Here is an 18,504-nt window from a genome sequence, read left to right on the forward strand (position 1 = left end):
TTTTTTTGATTACCTTCCATTATGATATGAAAATACTGGTAACCTCAGACATTTACAACAACCATTCGAAACTGAACGAATCAAATTAAGACAAGTTTGGCCTCATTCCGTACTATTGGTCTTTTATGGGGATTTTGAAGAAGTCAATAAGCTAAGGGTGACTTCATTTGTTGAGCGTGAGCATGCAATAATTGTTACTCGAATGTTAAACTGTGAAGCACAAGTGGTGTTGCATCTCTCAAAAAAACAAACCTAAATAGCTTCAATTCGCGAAACATCCATTCAGCATAGCTTTACAAGAAACACACAAGTTACTTCAACACATACTTTAGGATAGAGATTATATCGAATTGTAAATTTCATAATTAGTAATTCCTGCAATCACAGACCATTAATCTCCAAACACACTGCCAATTACTCTCTCCATCTCCAACACCAAAAGAATGTCATCAACATTGCCCTCCAAAACAACAGCAACAACGACGAGCAATGCATCTTCTAAAAACAATAACAACAATAACAACCAAACAAACAAGAGAGTACTGAGTGTTTCAACCACCTCAACGACACCAACCATAAACATTGAACAAAACAATAGATCGAAAAAGTTGCCCTCCTTACTAATCTCTCGATCTGAGAGAAGTACAGATGATGAGGATCAACCTCAGGATAATTTCTACTACTCATCAAATAACAAGAACAATACGAACAATCATCAGAATCATCAGAGAAATAATGATGTCGTTCACCCGTTCAATAATAATCACCATTCAAAAAAGAGCAACAATAGGAACGAGAGAGTCTTCACCTCGGTTGTTCCATCGAGTCCTTCATCACCATTAGCCTTGCCGAATACGACACAGGGAAAGAAAATGCATGCCTTTGAGAATGATTTCAATAAGAGACAACAACAACAACGAGATGGAAGTGTTTCTGTTAGTGATGATGACTCTTCACAAAAATCGCTTATTCCAGTACAGTTACTTGGTTTGCGATCAAAGACAATGACTGCTCTGATTATTACCTTTCTATTGATTATTGCCTTGTGTGTTATTGGATTGTCCATTTCGTTTGATTCGTCTTTTAGGAGTGTGGAAGAGAGAGAGGCAACCGATTCAATTCTCAAACTATCAAAAGCTCTACAAGATGATTACACAATTCTAGCCAATCGATTATATGAATATGCTGCTTGGGATGATGTTTATAATGTATTACAGGAAGAGAGTGCAACAAAAGCACAAGATCTTCTCAAGTCATTCTTCGCCTGTGAATACATGGATAGGGTAAATTTGAATTTTGCCATGTATTACTTGCCAAATGGAAGCTTTCTTACTGGACTTGGATGTTATAATCAAGTTGAGTTATCGGTCTTCCCAACAGAACTCACCAATTTGGATCTATCCTTTTTTTCTCAAGTTTACACACCCACAACAAGGATGAGAACGTACATGATTCCAACAATGACTGTTGAGGATTTACTGGAACAGAGTGGACAAACCAGACCCTCCACATCATCAAGTACCAATATTTTGATGGTCACTGTACAACCAACTCAAACAACTGATAATACAGTTTCTAATGGTTTGGCAATCTTTGCAAGTTATATTACAATGAAACTATTGGAGGAAGAATCAAAGAGAGTTAGATTGTGTGCAACTTTTTACAATGTCAATAATACAGAGGATAGAAAATATTTGGAAAAGTACTTTTCTCCTGCAAGTGGACAAACTTTGGATCAATATATTTCCCTACAAGCATCTTCAATGGTGAGTCCAAATGATACCTGGACATTTAATGGACCTTTCAAAATGTTGGCAGGCTCAGTGAAAGACACGTCCAAAAGAAAATGTGTTAGTGATGATGATGGAGGTAAGAGAATTTCCTCATTCAAAATTTTGTCAGATTCCAATGGAGTGGGAAGAGTTGTGATGAGAACAGATCTTCCAAGAGATATCTATAATCTTGGTTGGTATTCATTCCTCTATACAATTATTGCATTCCTCGTGTTGATTATTATTTTGACATTTTCAATTTTACTATTTGTGGAATTTGTAGTCTTGAGGAGAGTAATCAAGATTGGATCATTTGTGAGAAATGTTACCACTGAGAGCGACACTTCAAAGAGAATTCAAAAGATGGGAAGAGACGAGCTTGGAAATTTGTCTCGTGACATTAACAAAATGTTGGAAGCATTGGAATTTTCACAGGAAAAGCTTGCTCGTGACAATAGCTTAATGGAGAAGATTCTTGAAAGAACAGCCCTCGAAGAAGAAAAGAGTCGTTGTCTATTGAATTCAATTACGGATTTTATTGCCACTGTGGAGTGTTCTACTGGTTTGATTGTGAGCATCAACTCATCATTTGAAAATAAGGTTTTAAAGAAGAAACAAGTAACCAGCGATGATAATAAGGAAGTATTCGATATTTTCGAATATCTCAAAGAATTTTCTGACAACAAACAATTATTGGAAAAATTGGACAAATTGTCACATACAGAGGAGAATTTTGATACAATGGTAACAACAGGTTTAGGTAGCAAGTACCCAGTCTCTATCAATGTAAATAAGACCAAGATGACACTCAGAGAGGGACAAGTTGGAGAAGCTTTCATTGTAGTGATGAAAAACCTCTCCGAACAAAAGGATTTCAGAAATCTAGTTCAACAAGAGAAACTTTCTCAAATCCAACAAATTACCAAATTTGAAAAGATGATGAATGATCAAGATATGAGAAAACGATTCAGAGCTTTTGCAGAAAAGGAACAAAGCGTTGAAAACTTCCTCTTCTTGGAAGATATTGAAGTTTACAAATCACTGCCAACCACAAAGGAAAGAGCCATTCTCCAAGAAGCAATTACAAAGAAATATCTGCAAAATGATAGTGAATTCCCACTCAATGTTTCACAAAAAGTATTAGAAACAGAGTATAAGAAAATTTCAATAGGTTATGGACAACTTTCTCTCTTTGATAGACTAGAAACCATTGTAAAGGGTATGATTTTAGGTGATACATTCCAAAGATTTATTGATCATGAACAAAATGAGCTCAATAAATAACTGTAGTTTCAAATTCTCAAAAAGACAATTGAAACTTAAAAGGAAAGAAATTGTTTAATTGTCCATGGGATTCTTTTAGTAGCTAGATGTGATATATCATGTTGGTTCTTAGAAAGACCTTGCTTGAAAATGACTGCTATTGTCAAATGCATTTTCATTATTTAATAATTTACAACAATTCAACATTTTAAACTATTATTATTCCACATTCTTTTCATGTATGCTGCTGAATTTGTTTCTAAGCATGATTTTTGTAAACCGGAGTTCGGTCATTTAATCGTTGGTCATGAAACTCTCAGTCTCAAACGATGAAATATTAATAACAATCCATTCGGTCTCCAATCTTCTTTTCCAATCTACATGTGACCCTAGAACAGAACATTCTTAGAACAAGCTAGCCAGCAATTCAATTTTGATTGCTCATCAATCTTTTTGAATAAATATAAAGTGTAAGGATTCAATAATTTCATATTGAGCACCCAATCTTACCTCTAACATTGACAAACATCGAATTTTTCAATCATTTTCGTATCAATGAGCCAACCATTCATGTCTCTTTGATGTCTTTGGTTTTTTTGAGGCTTTCACCGAAAATGAACGAGACTCATCTCCTTCCTTTGTGTGACTCGAATTAAAATTTTCCCTCCAAAAAAAAAATCAAGAGACTGTGTTGTGCTACTAATCCGCTAGTCGACGACGTTTATTTGCACGAACAACAATAACAACTGCACGCTCTCTCTAATTTCTCTAGTAGTAGTGTAGTTTTTCATAGTAGTAAAAAAGACGATTATTTTTAATCAAAAATCCCATCAACAATAACAACTTCATCATCTTTAGAGTTGTTTTACTTCCATCACAGAGAAAAATTTTGTTATTTTATCTTGTCTACACCGCCCTTTTAAACACCCTTTAACAATATACAATAATATAAAATGTCAAACCCAGAAGACCAACCAATTAATGAAGTCGATGCTGACGAAGAAGTCGAAATGACTGAGGAAGAAAAGAGAGAAATGGAAAAGAATCAAGAAGCCAAGCTGAAACAAATGCGCGGTGCTGAAGAATTGAAGGTTAGTTTACAAGCTCTTACTAGTATAATAATAATATTATAATTAATTATAATAATGATTTTAATTGGCTGCAATTACGATTGGAATTTATACAAAATAATTATCTAAATTATTATAATAATAACAATAGAATACTAAACATTCATATCTTATTAAGAAGGATCGTAAGAAGTTTGACTCTGCTGACTATGTCATGAAGAAGAATAATGCTGAAAACAAGGGTGAAACAGTTCCAAATACCATCAAGAAGGGTGAAATCGCTCAAAGAAGATTCGGAAGCCACGTGACTGGAGATAAGAAAGAATAATTCACAAATTCCCACCTTTTTAATACCACAAAACCTTAGCTTTCCCATGTATACTTTACACTTCCATCTTTCCCACTATTCAAATACATCTTGGATAGACTTTTCGTTCAACACCAATCCCGTTGTCTCCTTTTTCAATAATAATAAATTTTGAAATTTGTTAGATTTAACACACTTAATGGTACTTGAATCTTGCACCATACACACGAATCCTTCCAGATTTGGTTATGCACTAAAATTGTGTGTCAATGGACATTGAGCCAGCTCTGTGAAGTTATTGAGCAGTACATTAATATTAACGAATAGGTTGGGAAGGTTTAAAGAAAGTTTATTCAAAAAAATGTTTTTCAATCTAATCGATAGTGATACATCAACCCCCTCTCTGCATCATAATACAACATCAAACAATAATGGATCGGATCATGCAAATTCTATCAATTCCTTCATTGACAAAATACAAGATAAATTCGCAACGAATCAATTAGTGAGTGATTTGATCATCTTCCACAATTCCAAACTCTTGACCAGCAAGAAGGAACAACAATACTCGATAGAGCCATCACTCTCTGATGCTCTCTTCCGTGATGATGGAGAAATGATGAACAATCATCAAACCTGCATTCAATTTAATAATACCAAATTTATCATCACTCAGAGACCTTCCTCAAATATGATTATTGCCACAACTGTGCATCAGAGAGAGGCCCTTTTATTGTCTCAGATTTATTCAAATTGTTTTTTGGTTTTGAGATTTGAGAGGAGACAAGGTATTATCATGATGAAAACAATTCAGGATGCTATTTGTTATATTGAGAAATGTGTTGAATTGTAGAGAATTTATTTCAATTCATATCCATTACTAATGAAATAATATTAGAATAGTCAATTAAGGTTTGAAATATATTAGAATCGTGCCACCAATCCATTTGATTATATGAATGTATTGTGATTATCTTTACCATAGTAATCATTTGCTTCTGAAGAACAAAATTTGACCACAGGTTTTCGATCACAAAATCTACTTTATAAAAAATCTTTTAAAATGGTGGTATGTAAAATTGCTCTCCGCTTGAGGAGGAACGAGAATCTAATCATGATGTGCTGGTAAAACTACAAATATCAAACAATATATATTAAAAATCTTTATGATCACGATTTGTGGAATTAAATTAATAATAATATTGGACCTATGAAAAACAATAATTTGTGAAATAATTATTCTTCATCAATCATCATCATATGAAAAACTTGTCATCATCAAAATGTGAATAACATCATCAATCGGATATTGAATATAATAGCTTGTTTTAGTTATTGGAGATCTCCACATTCCACACAGAGCCAACGATCTTCCAGAACAATTTAAAGCCTTGCTTGTTCCTGGTAAAATTCAACACATTCTCTGTACTGGTAACTTGTGTTCAAAGGAAACTTATGAATATTTGAAAACTATTGCTCCTGATGTTCATGTTGTTAAGGGAGAATTTGATGAAAAATTCAAAGGAATTTCACCACCAAAGGAATCTGAAATTATAGAAATTGGACAAGTTAAAATTGGTCTCATTCATGGTCATCAAATCGTTCCATGGAATGATAAGGAATCACTTTCCATGTGGCAAAGAAAATTGGATGTTCACTTGTTAATTTCTGGACATACTCACGAACACAAAGCTTTTGATTATCAAGGAAAGTTTTACGTAAATCCAGGTAGTGCAACTGGAGCCTTTTCTCCATTAACAGAAAACGTTGTTCCAACATTTGTCTTGATGGATATTCAAGGAGGAACTATTGTGAATTACATTTACCAATTAGAAGATGGAGAAGTTAGAGTGAAAAAGAAGGAATTTCGTATTCAATAAAAAAGTGTAATATTAAATATTTAAATAATCGAATTTAGTGGAATTGTAATTTAGCCAAAACCTAAAACTAGTCTCATGTTAGTCAAATCGGAAATTATGGGTTTATTCCAAAGCAACAACAGCACCCATTTCTTCAAGAGCCTTCTTGAGAGCTTCAGCTTCTTCCTTTGGAACGTCCTTTTGTATAACAACTGGTGCAGATTCAACCATTTCCTTAGCAGCCTTGAGGGTAAGGTTCTTATCAATCTTTCTAAGTTCCTTGATGATTGAGATTTTACCCTTTTCGTCAATCTTTTCAATTTTAACGTTGAATGAAGATTTGACAACTTCTTCCTTCTTTTCTTCCTTAACTTCTTCCTTAACTTCAGCAGCAGCTGGGGCAGCTTGAGCGGCCATAGCTTGCATCATAGCTGGGTTCATGGCCATCATACCGCCACCACCCATTGGTCCGAAATCCAATCCCAAACCAACCTTGAGCATAGCTTCAGTTGGGTTAGGTATATCAATATCAATACCAACACTGTTCTATTAAAGTTATTGTTGTTGTTGTTGTTGTGTGTTATCATTGTTATTATATTGTTAGAGAAATTTGTGTCATTTAAAGGCGCAAACAATATTCCGTGAAAAATTGCCGATAATTATTAATTAATTATTGATACTCTATCATTCGTTTCGGTATGAATCTACTTACTCTCAAATATTGTTGAAGCATTATACTTTCCAAAACATTGAGAGACAAAACATCATCACCAATTTTCTTAACTTTTTCTGGAAGAACAACTTTACCCTTTGATGGGATTTCAACGAATTCTTCGCATCTACAAGCAGATGTATGATATGATTTAAAAGAAGAAACTCTTGAGAGTCTAAGTTTGCGGGAAGTGGAGGCAATTCTACTCAACATTTTTTTTTCGAGTTTATTTTTTTACAACTCTTCTTAAAATTACAACACCGAATAGAGCACAATTTAGATTGGATTTTAGAAGAATTAATTATATAATATTGTATACTTGTTGTTCTAATAGTAATAGAAGAAGAATTGTGAGAAGTTTGTTGAAGGTTTTTATGGTTGTTTCATTGGAGTGTGATGAAAAAACCTCACATAAAATGTGAGCAAGAAAAAATCTTCGGGAGATGCAAATTACATCTAGAATAGTAGCCAGAATATGATAGAACTTTTCTATTACTACTATGAGCCAATAACAACAAAGTTAACACCAACTAGTTAGACAGCAAACCAAGTAGTCAGAGCAGTGACGAACATTACATGTTTGATGACGATGTAATCTAAAAATTATTATTATTAAAAAATGGAAGCATTCATTCATCAGATCAAGGGACTCTTTATTTTGGACAAGGAGGGTAAACGATTGCTTAGCAAATACTACTCCAACGATCTGAAGAGTAACTTGTCCAAACAATTAAATTTGGAGGAAAGTGTTTCTAGTAAGACGATTAAATCTAAAATACAACCAACTGGTGATATTGATATCATCATGATTGAAAGTTATAATATTGTTTATCAAAATGTTCAAGATGTATACTTTTTTGTTGTTGGAGCTGGATATGAAAATGAATTAGTATTATCGGAAGTGTTATCAGGATTTATTGATGGATTATTAATGTTATTTAGAAATCAATTAAATAAGAGAACATTCCTCGAAAATTTCGATTTGATCGTCTTATCCTTAGACGAAGTTTTAGAAGATGGTATAATCATAGAAATTGATGCTACAGCTATTGCTCAAAAAGTTGCTGCTGTTGAATCTGGAACAGACACAGCAGTTGAAGGAGCCGAAACCTTCACACAAGTTTTCAAATCGGCCAGAGACCAATTATCAGAATTGGCTGGATCTTTCTTCCAATTCTAATTATTTATTTTGTAATAATAACAATCCCTAATACAACAACAAAACTCTTAAATACATTCATAACACACAACATTAAATTTTGATTTAAAATCTCTTCCAATCATAATCGCCACTTTACTGTAAACAATTACATTTCATTTGAACATTAATACTGTGTGTGGTGAAGAGCTGGTATACCACCTCAACTAAATAGTTAGCATCAACCACATTGGACCAACTTCATGATTTTGACTGAATGCTCTCGATAAAATTGTTCTTTTCATTGTGGCCAAAGAAGAGCTTGGCACTTTCAATCAAAAAAATAGAGCAACAAGAGTTTGAGAAAAACTTTATACAGTTGCAAGCACCCTCACCAACTTAAAGGAAGTCTGTTTAAATTGTTCATCAAGCAAATACAAGAAAAACAGCATCAATAACATTTCTAACTGAAGAATATCATCATTATAAATCACTTCCGACAAGACCTTTTCGAATTAATTGGATTTTAAACACAATGAACAACAATAACAAAACAACCAATTCTACAGAAGTTCTCATAGATATTGAAGATACATCAACAACCATAACAGAATCGGATATCAAACATGAACCACAACCATCTAAACAATCATCCTTCTTCTCAGCAAACAAGAATACTATTAATTTCCTTGCAGGAGGTATCTCGGGATCCATTGCTGCTGTTGCAACCCAACCACTAGATGTGCTTAAAACAAGATTCCAAAGCTCAGCAGGAATTTACAATGAAACTACAGCCCAAAGTCGTTTTTTCCTCACTAAAATTATAGATTCCCTCAAAGTAACAGCTAGAAATGAAGGTATGCATGGTCTTTTTAGAGGATTAATACCAAATATTGTTGGTATTTTCCCATCTAGAGCTATTTACTTTGCCACATATTCAGCAGCTAAGGATTTTTTCAGCAAATATACCTCCTTATCTACAGAGAGTCCAATAGTTCACATTGCAAGTGCTGCTGCTTGTGGTGTTGTGGTCCCAGGTACAATGAATCCAATGTTTTTGGTCAAGACTAGAATTCAATTAGATCAACATTCCCGAAATCAAACTCCAGGTAGCAATACTCCTGGCTATAATGGATATGCTGATTGTATTAAGAAAATTTATAAGAATGAAGGAATTGGAGGTTTTTATAAGGGTCTCACTGCATCCTTCTTGGGAATATTTGAAACAGCCATTTACTTTGTTCTCTATGAGCAAGTTAAGGCCTTTGCACAGAAATCTTCAAATGGAGAGGACAAGAAATTCACACCTCTCACATACATTACACTTAGTGGAAGTTGCAAACTTATTGCTAGTGCACTGACCTATCCACACGAAGTTGTGAGAACAAGAATGAGAGAAATAGTTAATGGCAAATGTAGATATGATAAGGGTATGATTAATGCCTTTAAAACTATCGCTGTAGAAGAAGGAACAAAGGGTCTCTATTCTGGAATGGGTGCTCACTTGGTTAGAGTTGTTCCAACAACTGCTATCATGTTCTTATCATTTGAATTTATTGTTCACTTTATGGAAAAACATTATGGTGAAGCCAAACAATAATTTTCAAAGAATATTTGCTTAATAAGCCACAATTTTGAATAATATAACGAGAGAGGAATAGGTAAAGAAGATTGGCCCTATTTTAAGGTCATTGCTTTTTGATGATTGAGTGAACTCAACCATAAAAATCAACAACCATTTCATATTTTTTTATTCGTTATTTACCTGTTGGTGACTGACTTGAAATGTTGACAAACTTACATGGTTTCAAACTCTTGGTTTCATAATTTGAAAGAATGATTTTTGAAATAAAGCATTTTGGACTTGAAGATCAGTCTTTAACACGTACTACTACCCAATGAATTCCTCTTCAATGACATTCTCCTTGGAAATTGGAACTACCTTCCTTACAAGAAACTATTTAAATATGAACAAGGACCAAACAATTCTTGCATTTTCAAAACAAAAAAATAATGTCATTCAATATCACTAGTTTAGCTAAAGGTAAATGGATCAGAGCCAATCACTTGGAGGAGCCTGGTTATGATCAAGAATTGGTTGATTGGAGTGAAAAACTTGTCGACTTGGTTATTGTAATGGACAATACTTCATCAATGAGTGGCGAGATCAAAATTGCCAAAGATACAGTTCAATCGATCATTACAACATTGCACGACCACTTTCAATCAGATTTGAGATTTTCAGCAGTTAGTTACAGAGACCACACCGATGACTATGTTGTGAAGGAATATCCATTCACAAAGAATGTTGAAAAAGCAAAAGGTTATGTCAATGAAATGTTTGCTAAAGGGGGAGGAGACATGCCTGAGGCCTTGGCTTCGGCATTAAAGGTCGTCAATGAAATTCCATTCAATAAGAAGGGTAGAAAGATATGTATTTGGATTGCAGACGCTCCACCTCATGGAATGGGAGCAAGTGGAGATTACTTCCCAGATGGATGTAAGGATGAACAGGGAGAAATCATTGATTGGATCAAATTGGCTTCTCATTTGCAGGAAAAGAATGTCGTATTCTATTCCATTATTTGTGGAAGATCAAAGAATGATCAACAATTATCCTTATTCATGGATTATTTGGCTACCAAGACAGATGGAAAATGCATGTTATTAACTGAGGCCAATAAGATTCCAAATCTGATTATCAATGGATGTATTGAAGATGAACAAATGGATCGTCTTGTTGAGGAGAGGATTAAAGAGCTTGGAAAGGAGAATGCCAAGGCAATGAAAGAAGAAGAGTTGATTGCTCACGTTCATAAATTAACATTGGAAGCCAAGGTTCCACAAGTCCACAATTACAAAGTCTCCTCAAGCAGGACTGGAGCCCTACTGGCATGCTCATCAATGTCTTCAGTTGATAGAAATTGGTACTCAACAGCTACCAATGCATTCCAAGCTGAAGGAGCATCTGACAACCCGTTCTCTGTTGGTTCGGTTTCAGTTGCACCTCCAACAACTGATCAATTAAAGAAGGCATGTGCAAGAAACCTTAGAAAATAAACTCCAGTGTAAATAACAAAATCGATTATTTTTGTGTTGAAAACTAAAATTCATTCGCCCACCGTGGGGGTCGAACCCACGACCACAAGGTTAAGAGCCTTGCGCTCTACCGACTGAGCTAGACGGGCTACATTCAAACATTTGTATTCTATTGATATTCTTATAGATGTGTAAAACAGTGTGGTTTCATTGTACTTGTGTGATATTTATCATTGCCTCTTTATGAAAAAACCACCACAAAACAATAAGTAATTGTATGAACAAATTGAATGGATAATAAAATATCATTACAAAAAAAATGCAAGACAATCCACCTTCAACAACCACACCGAAAGCGGAACCTGTTGAACAACAACAAGAGGAACAACCGGAGACTGTTAGCATTGATGATAAAACAGTCTCAACATCAAATCAACAAGATATAACTAGGGATGAAGCTGCTTCATTGTATGATGATGTGTTATCATCGTCAAATAATAATTCGAATGTTGAGAGTAATGTAACTGCAGAAGATGATTCGACAAATAATAATAATAATCAGGACAATGATCAAACAGGATCACTAGAAGGAGAAAAGGAACAACAAACAACACCTAGTACGAATAACTCTGTTGCGGATAGCAAGAATGAATCTAAAGAAAACACTAAGTCAAACAACACCACCGGCAAATATTACAGCAATAATAATAATAACAGAGGCAACTTTAAAGGTGGAAGAGGATTCTATAATAATAACAACAATAGAGGATATTATAATAACAATAACAGAAATAATTATAATAACAATAGCAGAGGAGGTTATAACAATAATAATAACAGAAATGGAGGTTATAACAACAATAGAGGAAACTACAATGATTACCAAGGCAATTCATACAACCAAGGCTCAAATGACCTCAAGAGAAATTATCAATCATACAACAATGGCAGTGGCAGTAGCAGTAGCAATAATAATAATAGAGGATATAACAATAATAACAACTACAATGGTGAGCAATCGTACAATTATCAATCTTATGATAATAAGAGAAGAAGAGAAGATAACGCACCAGCTGCCACAAGTAGTACTACTGCGGATAACACTGAAAAACCATTGTCTGAAGTGAGAGGAGTAGCTGCTTTCTTATCAAAGGATTCACAAAATACTAGAAGTGGAGGAGATTTTAGAAACAACAATTCAAAACAATATAATAATCAAGGAGGTTATCAAAATAAGCCATACAATAATAATCAAGGAAGTTATCAAAGTAATAACAATAATAGTACCAGCAATCAAGGATATAACAATAATCGTCCATACAATAATAATAATAATACCAACAACAACAAGACATATAACAACGATTATCAAAAGAACAGTGGCAACCAATTCCAAGATCGTTCAAACTGGGGAAATAGTGGAAATTCTTCTGATTTCCAACAAAGAAATTACCAATCACAATCATATGGTGGAGGATATAACAATACTAATAACAATAATAGATATGAAAATGATTATAGAAAGGATGATGCTGATAGATCTAGAGGATATGATCAGCAGTATGGTGGCTATAAAAATGATTATAGAGTGGATTCAAATGTTCAAAGACAACAATACAACACACAACAATATCAAAATAATAATAATAATAATAATAATATTGAACCAGCTTTACCAAGTGGATGGAAGCAATACTTTGATGATAAAACTGGTAAATATTATTATCATAATGAAAGAACGGACACAACACAATGGGAAAGACCATAAACTAATTTATTGGAAGAAGAAATTGTTAAATTATAAATATATTGACTAGTCTGAAAATGTACAATCAAGTGAACTATTTATTGTTTTTACTGAAAACACTTTTCCACTGTGAAAACTGAATTGTGGAGTTGCCTGTTTTCATAACTGTGTAGGATTTCTTGTTATTAAATGGTTCTTCGTCAAAATCAATACGGTTTGGATGATTAATAATTGGAAATGAGGATGGTTGTTTGAAAAAGAAACTATCTTCAACCATTGGACTATCAACTACATTGTTATCTTGGAGATGATTCAGTAATACATCATCCAATTTTGTTGCTGGTATGCACTGCTCATCCAGGCTGCCAAGTATTCTCTGGAGTTGCTGAGGAGTTTTGGATACAAGAGATAAGGAACCAGATTCAGATTGTAATCTTCTACTCTTACAGGAGGGTTGAAATCTACGCTTAGTATTCTCCTCATATTGTAATGTGCTTGCCCTCAATAAACCTGTTTGTTTCTTTGATAATCTGTTGTGTGTTTTGCAGAATTGATCAAATCTTGAATCAATTTCATGCTCCTTCTCCATTCTCTCAAAATCGAATGGTTGTCTTTGTTCGATCATTGATGTAGGCTTTTGAATTCTGTCCACTTGCTTTTCATTCAGGTTTACAAATTCACCATCAACACGAGAGGGTTGGTGTACTCGCAACATCATCTTCATTTGATCAATTTCTCTTTGTCTCTGTTGTGCTCTCTGTTTGAAAGTTTCCCTAGGGGTAGACCTTGATGGAGGAGGCATTTCAACTTGATTAGTTTCCTTTCCGCTTTCCACATTCCTAGCCTTGTCTTCATTATTCACCTTAGGAGAATTTCTTTCCACCATCCTCTCATCATTATCATAAACAGAGGTAGGCTCCACAATACTCAACTTCTTCTTCCAAAGGCTAGCCTTTTCTAATTGACTATTCATGTTGCTGTCAGCAGTCTCTTGAGGCATGTTGTTAAGATATTTTTTTTAAGGTATGATTGAGGACTACACAAGAACACAACAATGTGTGGCGGGAAATGTCAACAATGCAACAAAACAAAATTCAAAATAATCTATTTTACAAGAAATATAACAACTCAACAGTCGTTTAATAAACGTTCTTGATGTCTCTTGTTAAATTCAACATGGTCCAATAAGTGAGTGACAATATTTTGAGATTGTTGGGCTTCATAGTACAATGCTTCTTGGGGTGAGCTCTCTCTTTGAATATCTTGCTGTTCATCATGATCATCTGAGTATTCTTCGTCCATGAAAGATCTAGGGTGTGAAAAACTAAGACCTCTATTACTAAGTGTATTATGTGAAATAGAGGAAGATCGACTATTGTAAAAGTCCTCCCTGGATGTGAATTTGGCAAGGACATTATTTTGGAAACGTTCAGCGTATGAAATTGGCTCCACACTACTGATACCATTTGGATCTTTTCTTAAAATCTTCGTTTTGATTAAAGTTTCCATCTTCTTATTCATGTCATAGAGCTGCAAAATATCAATTACAGAAGAGTACATGATGGCTGCTCTATTGTAAGGAGAATCCAAGTCTATAACTTGAATTCCTCCCTTATAAGTTTTGTGGAATGGCTCATAAAACTTAATCTCATTTGGTAAACTTTCCACACTAATAACAGCTGGGTCATCTTCAGCTAAACCTAGAAGGAGCGAATAATCCATAATCTTGAGAGATTTGAGAAAGTTGGAATCAATAGTCAATTGTTGTTTGAATCTTTCATAAATTGCCTTATTTTCAAAAATTATTTTACGCTTTCTAGTAAAATCATTATCAAGTAATAACTTGTTTCTGTTTTGAACATGACTGGCATATGCATCCTCAGCATTGGATGTAGATTTGAATTTAAGAGTATTGGCATAACCATCAAAGGTAGGAAGGTTGTTTCTGTTAATCCAACTTCCTTTCAAGTCAAACTTGGTATAGACACTCATTGGATCATATTGTGCTCCACGATCCTTTGCTAATCTACAATTCAAAGCATTGTTAATGACAATAAATTTGATTTTAAAGTTGGCTGTCATTTTCAATTCATAAATACCAAATATTTTCACAATAAATGTATCTCTAAATGTTGTGTAATGCTTGTAAAAGAATTGAATATTGTCCAATAGTAATTTCAATTCATCATCATTAATAGTCTTGATCATAAATTGAGAATCGTAAGTGAATAGGAAGAAACTACCTGACTTTCCTTCACTGAAATTATTTCTCACAGATTCCAACACTACAGAAGTTGGTTCAAAAGATCTCTTGTAAGATTCCATAATAGAATGAATATCTGCTGAACCAGTAAGATTATCAACAAAGTAGTAGCTTCTCAAGTGATGGAAAGCTGTTGGATAATACTCAGTGACACTAATCTTGTGTTTTGTAACAAGGTTGTAAAGTCCAGGATGTGTTTTGGATCTCAGAGATGGATGGAAGAGTTTCTTCATTAGTGGAGAACCGTACAGAGTATTTCTATGAGAGGTCAATTCAGATTCTGAATAATTGAATTGTTTGATAATGTCTTCACATTCATGAGCTTGTTTCATACAGTGTTGAGTAGCCAACAAGACACAAAAAATCAAATCTCTTCTGACCATATAGTCAATGGCAACGTTTGAAAGAGAATCCTCAAAGAATTTTTGATCTTGTTGTGATAGATATTTCAAGAAACGTTCTTGGTCTGCTTCAGAACCCTCATCCATAATACCTTCGAAGAGTAATCTTTGATGGTAAAGTGATTCCTTAGCTTTTTCAATGGCCATTCTTCTTCTAGAGAGAAGATCGAGTTCCTCATCCACAGCAACACCTTCCGCTAAAATGGAAGTATAGAGTGTTGAGCTTTTGATAACACCCTTCTTCTTGATTCTATCGAGAATATTTTGTCCCTCATCGTTTTCTGTAAGCATACAAAGAAAGTCCTTAAATTTCTTAATATGTCTCAAAATGATAGGATCTGAAAGTAAGATTAGTGACAAAATGAGACCTTCAATACTCGATACAATAATTGAAATATTACGAGCAATAATTGTGAAAATAGTAATTCCAGCATCACTAAAGTCCTCCCCTTTTTGTTTCAATTCAGAAATCTTACCCTTCAAAATAACACTTGAAAGTAAAGTTCCCAATAAAGAAATGCCAATAACACCACTGAAAATACATTGTCTAATAATGATACCATTTCTTAATTTTTGAGTACCTGGTAAACCTCTTCTCAAACTTGACCAAACATATAAACAAATACCAATACCTATAATGGCCATAATACCATTGATACCATAGATGGCATAACCAATATATAATTCATCAGGAAGAATTGAACATGCCTGATTGTTTTGTGTTAGTGTACTCTCAACTACAGATCCTACAATTGCAAGAATGGTGAGTGTCCACATGCAAATATGATACATGATGTGTTTTTTCTTATTTCCCTTGATGGGATTCGTAGCAACATTGAGTAAATCCAATACAATGCAAAATCCATAACAATATGAGCAAAAATTAAATCCATATTCGAATATAGCAACAACTATACACATGTTTGGTTCATAGATCGTCTCTGGAAAGTGTAAAATTAGCAATATGAGAAAGTGTTTCACGCAACTGAGAGCTTCAGTGGCCAGAAAAGCCATAATGAGAGCAAAATTCTTTCTACCTCTCAATTCAGCAAGTCCAACAAAGGCCACCATCAATATGATACAAAAGCAAAAGCTTAATGCTGCAAACACCAATTCAAAATAGGAGCACACTCTTGCCAAGAGTGCTATCCTCATCATTAATAAATCCATGGTAGGATCAGTTGAATTTGTTCCATTATTATTTGAAGAATTATCAAGTAATACCAAGTGTTCCATTGTTGTAAATTCATTTTTCCAAAATTCGTCAATTCCAATTTTAAAAGTTGCTGCACCTTTTCGAGAGTGAATGAATGAATCGTAATTATCATCATCCTGATGTTCCTCCTCCTCATGATCATCGTAATGAAAAGGCAGTGAATTAGAAGGGGTGGTAAATCGATCTCTAAACAGACTTGTCTTTAATTTGTTACTATACATTTGGTGAATAGAATTTTGATTTGATAAACTTGTATGATCCGGTGTTAAATTATTGTTACTCGAAAGGCTAAGAGATGGTCGGATGATAACTACATGATGAAGAAATAATAAACATGAAAGGAGGAGAAGGAAAAGGACAATATACAAGGAGGTAGTCATGATTGTTGAAAAGGAACAGAATGATTTTGTTGATGAAGATGATGTACTAGTTATTCCGTCATTGCTATTCGCCTGTTGCTTTCCAGCAGCAACACTAACACAACAAGAAGAATCGGACTTGCTCGTTGTGAGTCTTGTTGGAGATGATGGCATTATTTTGTGATAGTGAGTGTTGTGTCTGCAAACGGATAATAATTAGTGAAAAGGTAATCATGCGATAGATTTTTTATGAATTTAAAAAAAGACATCACACAATACTGACAATTCCTGTCTACAAGGAATTTACAACATTGGGATGTCTCATTCAACTAAGGCTAAAATCTTTTATTTGTATTCCAATAAATTACTAAAAACCCATCTAACAACAGATTTGGCCACCACGGGTTCACAATTAATTTCTTTGACAGCATGTGCAGTCTTGGCTTCTTTATCACCATTAAAACTAATCAAAGCATCCACAACATTCTCCAAAACATATCCTTTCAGGGTTGTGTTGGGAATATCTTCTTTACTGATACCAATCCCTCCTTTATTCCTTGGAGTGAGTAATATTGTCTTGATTGATTCAACTGACCATGTTGTGCAATCAGTTTTATCATACTTGAATGAATCGATTTGAAAGGTATTAACAGCTCTTTGTAGGGTTGGAGTATGTTTGATTTGTTTTGGTGGTGATGTAACTTTTGGTTTGTTTTTATGGGCATCATGAACAATATAAGGATCGTTGATCTAGCTGCTGACACAATATTGTCTCCAATTGTTGGCCTTGTGTTAAATTGTCTTCTTATTTGGCACCTTACCGGAAATATTTTAGCGAAGGCTGTGAGTGTTCTTTTTGCATGTTGTTTTGGTGGTATGTCCACCTCCATTTCTATAGCCACCATTTTTCTTTTAAAAGTATTTTCGAAAGAAATAGCCGCCAAAAATAGATACTGTCAGCAAGTTTTAAACTTAATTTCCAAAGTCACACAATAAAAAACTTTCTTCCTTAATATTCAACAACAACAATACTGCTACAGCATAAAATCAAAAGTTTATACGCAGACTGCAGGATTCGAACCTACGAAGGTTTCCCCAACAGATTTCAAGTCTGTCGCCTTAACCACTCGGCCAAGTCTGCTACATATATTTTCGCCATTTTTGCTTAAGGGCTCCACTACAATCACATGGATTAATTTTTTTGCTCATTTTGTTCTCTTTAGAATTTCCTTTTTCGGAGAGATATCATGAATACAACTGATAACTTTTTTGTTAACAATGTATGCGCAAGTAGATCAGTGGTTAGATCGTCCGCCTCACACGCGGAAGGTCGCGGGTTCAAACCCCGCCTTGCGTAA

At 34.2% G+C, this 18,504-nt stretch overlaps 5 protein-coding genes and 3 non-coding genes across 8 annotated transcripts; 4 read left to right on the forward strand and 4 right to left on the reverse strand.

The window, feature by feature from the left end:
- Window positions 1-267: 267 nt before the first annotated feature.
- NAEGRDRAFT_83318 (uncharacterized protein) lies at window positions 268-9,721 on the forward strand (the record flags this gene model as incomplete). The annotated part of the gene is made up of 2 exons (XM_002670396.1): window positions 268-546; window positions 8,787-9,721. The coding sequence occupies exons 1-2, from the start codon at window positions 444-446 to the stop codon at window positions 9,719-9,721; spliced, it is 1,038 nt and encodes a 345-aa protein (XP_002670442.1). The 5' UTR covers window positions 268-443.
- Window positions 9,722-10,134: 413 nt separating this feature from the next.
- Window positions 10,135-11,181, forward strand: NAEGRDRAFT_74571 (vWFA domain-containing protein; the record flags this gene model as incomplete). The annotated part of the gene is made up of 1 exon (XM_002670397.1): window positions 10,135-11,181. The coding sequence occupies one exon, from the start codon at window positions 10,135-10,137 to the stop codon at window positions 11,179-11,181; it is 1,047 nt and encodes a 348-aa protein (XP_002670443.1).
- A 55-nt stretch (window positions 11,182-11,236) lies between these two features.
- Window positions 11,237-11,309, reverse strand: NAEGRDRAFT_t713. Its single transcript has one exon. It is a non-coding gene; the product is annotated as a tRNA-Lys (tRNA).
- Window positions 11,310-11,479: 170 nt separating this feature from the next.
- NAEGRDRAFT_81854 (uncharacterized protein) lies at window positions 11,480-12,990 on the forward strand (the record flags this gene model as incomplete). Its single annotated transcript, XM_002670398.1, has 1 exon — window positions 11,480-12,990. The coding sequence occupies one exon, from the start codon at window positions 11,480-11,482 to the stop codon at window positions 12,926-12,928; it is 1,449 nt and encodes a 482-aa protein (XP_002670444.1). The 3' UTR covers window positions 12,929-12,990.
- An 11-nt stretch (window positions 12,991-13,001) lies between these two features.
- Window positions 13,002-13,880, reverse strand: NAEGRDRAFT_53562 (uncharacterized protein; the record flags this gene model as incomplete). Its single annotated transcript, XM_002670434.1, has 1 exon — window positions 13,002-13,880. The coding sequence occupies one exon, from the start codon at window positions 13,878-13,880 to the stop codon at window positions 13,002-13,004; it is 879 nt and encodes a 292-aa protein (XP_002670480.1).
- Window positions 13,881-14,018: 138 nt separating this feature from the next.
- Window positions 14,019-17,167, reverse strand: NAEGRDRAFT_59705 (phosphatidylinositol-4-phosphate 5-kinase family protein; the record flags this gene model as incomplete). Its single annotated transcript, XM_002670435.1, has 1 exon — window positions 14,019-17,167. One exon carries the CDS (start codon window positions 17,165-17,167, stop codon window positions 14,036-14,038), a length of 3,132 nt encoding a protein of 1,043 aa, XP_002670481.1. The 3' UTR covers window positions 14,019-14,035.
- A 1,039-nt stretch (window positions 17,168-18,206) lies between these two features.
- NAEGRDRAFT_t712 lies at window positions 18,207-18,287 on the reverse strand. The gene has a single exon. It is a non-coding gene; the product is annotated as a tRNA-Ser (tRNA).
- Window positions 18,288-18,430: 143 nt separating this feature from the next.
- Window positions 18,431-18,503, forward strand: NAEGRDRAFT_t711. The gene has a single exon. It is a non-coding gene; the product is annotated as a tRNA-Val (tRNA).
- The last annotated feature ends 1 nt before the right edge of the window (window position 18,504 follows it).

This window comes from Naegleria gruberi (genome assembly GCF_000004985.1).
Source record: "Naegleria gruberi genomic scaffold NAEGRscaffold_71, whole genome shotgun sequence".
Classification (NCBI taxonomy): Eukaryota; Heterolobosea; class Eutetramitea; order Acrasida; family Naegleriidae; genus Naegleria; species Naegleria gruberi.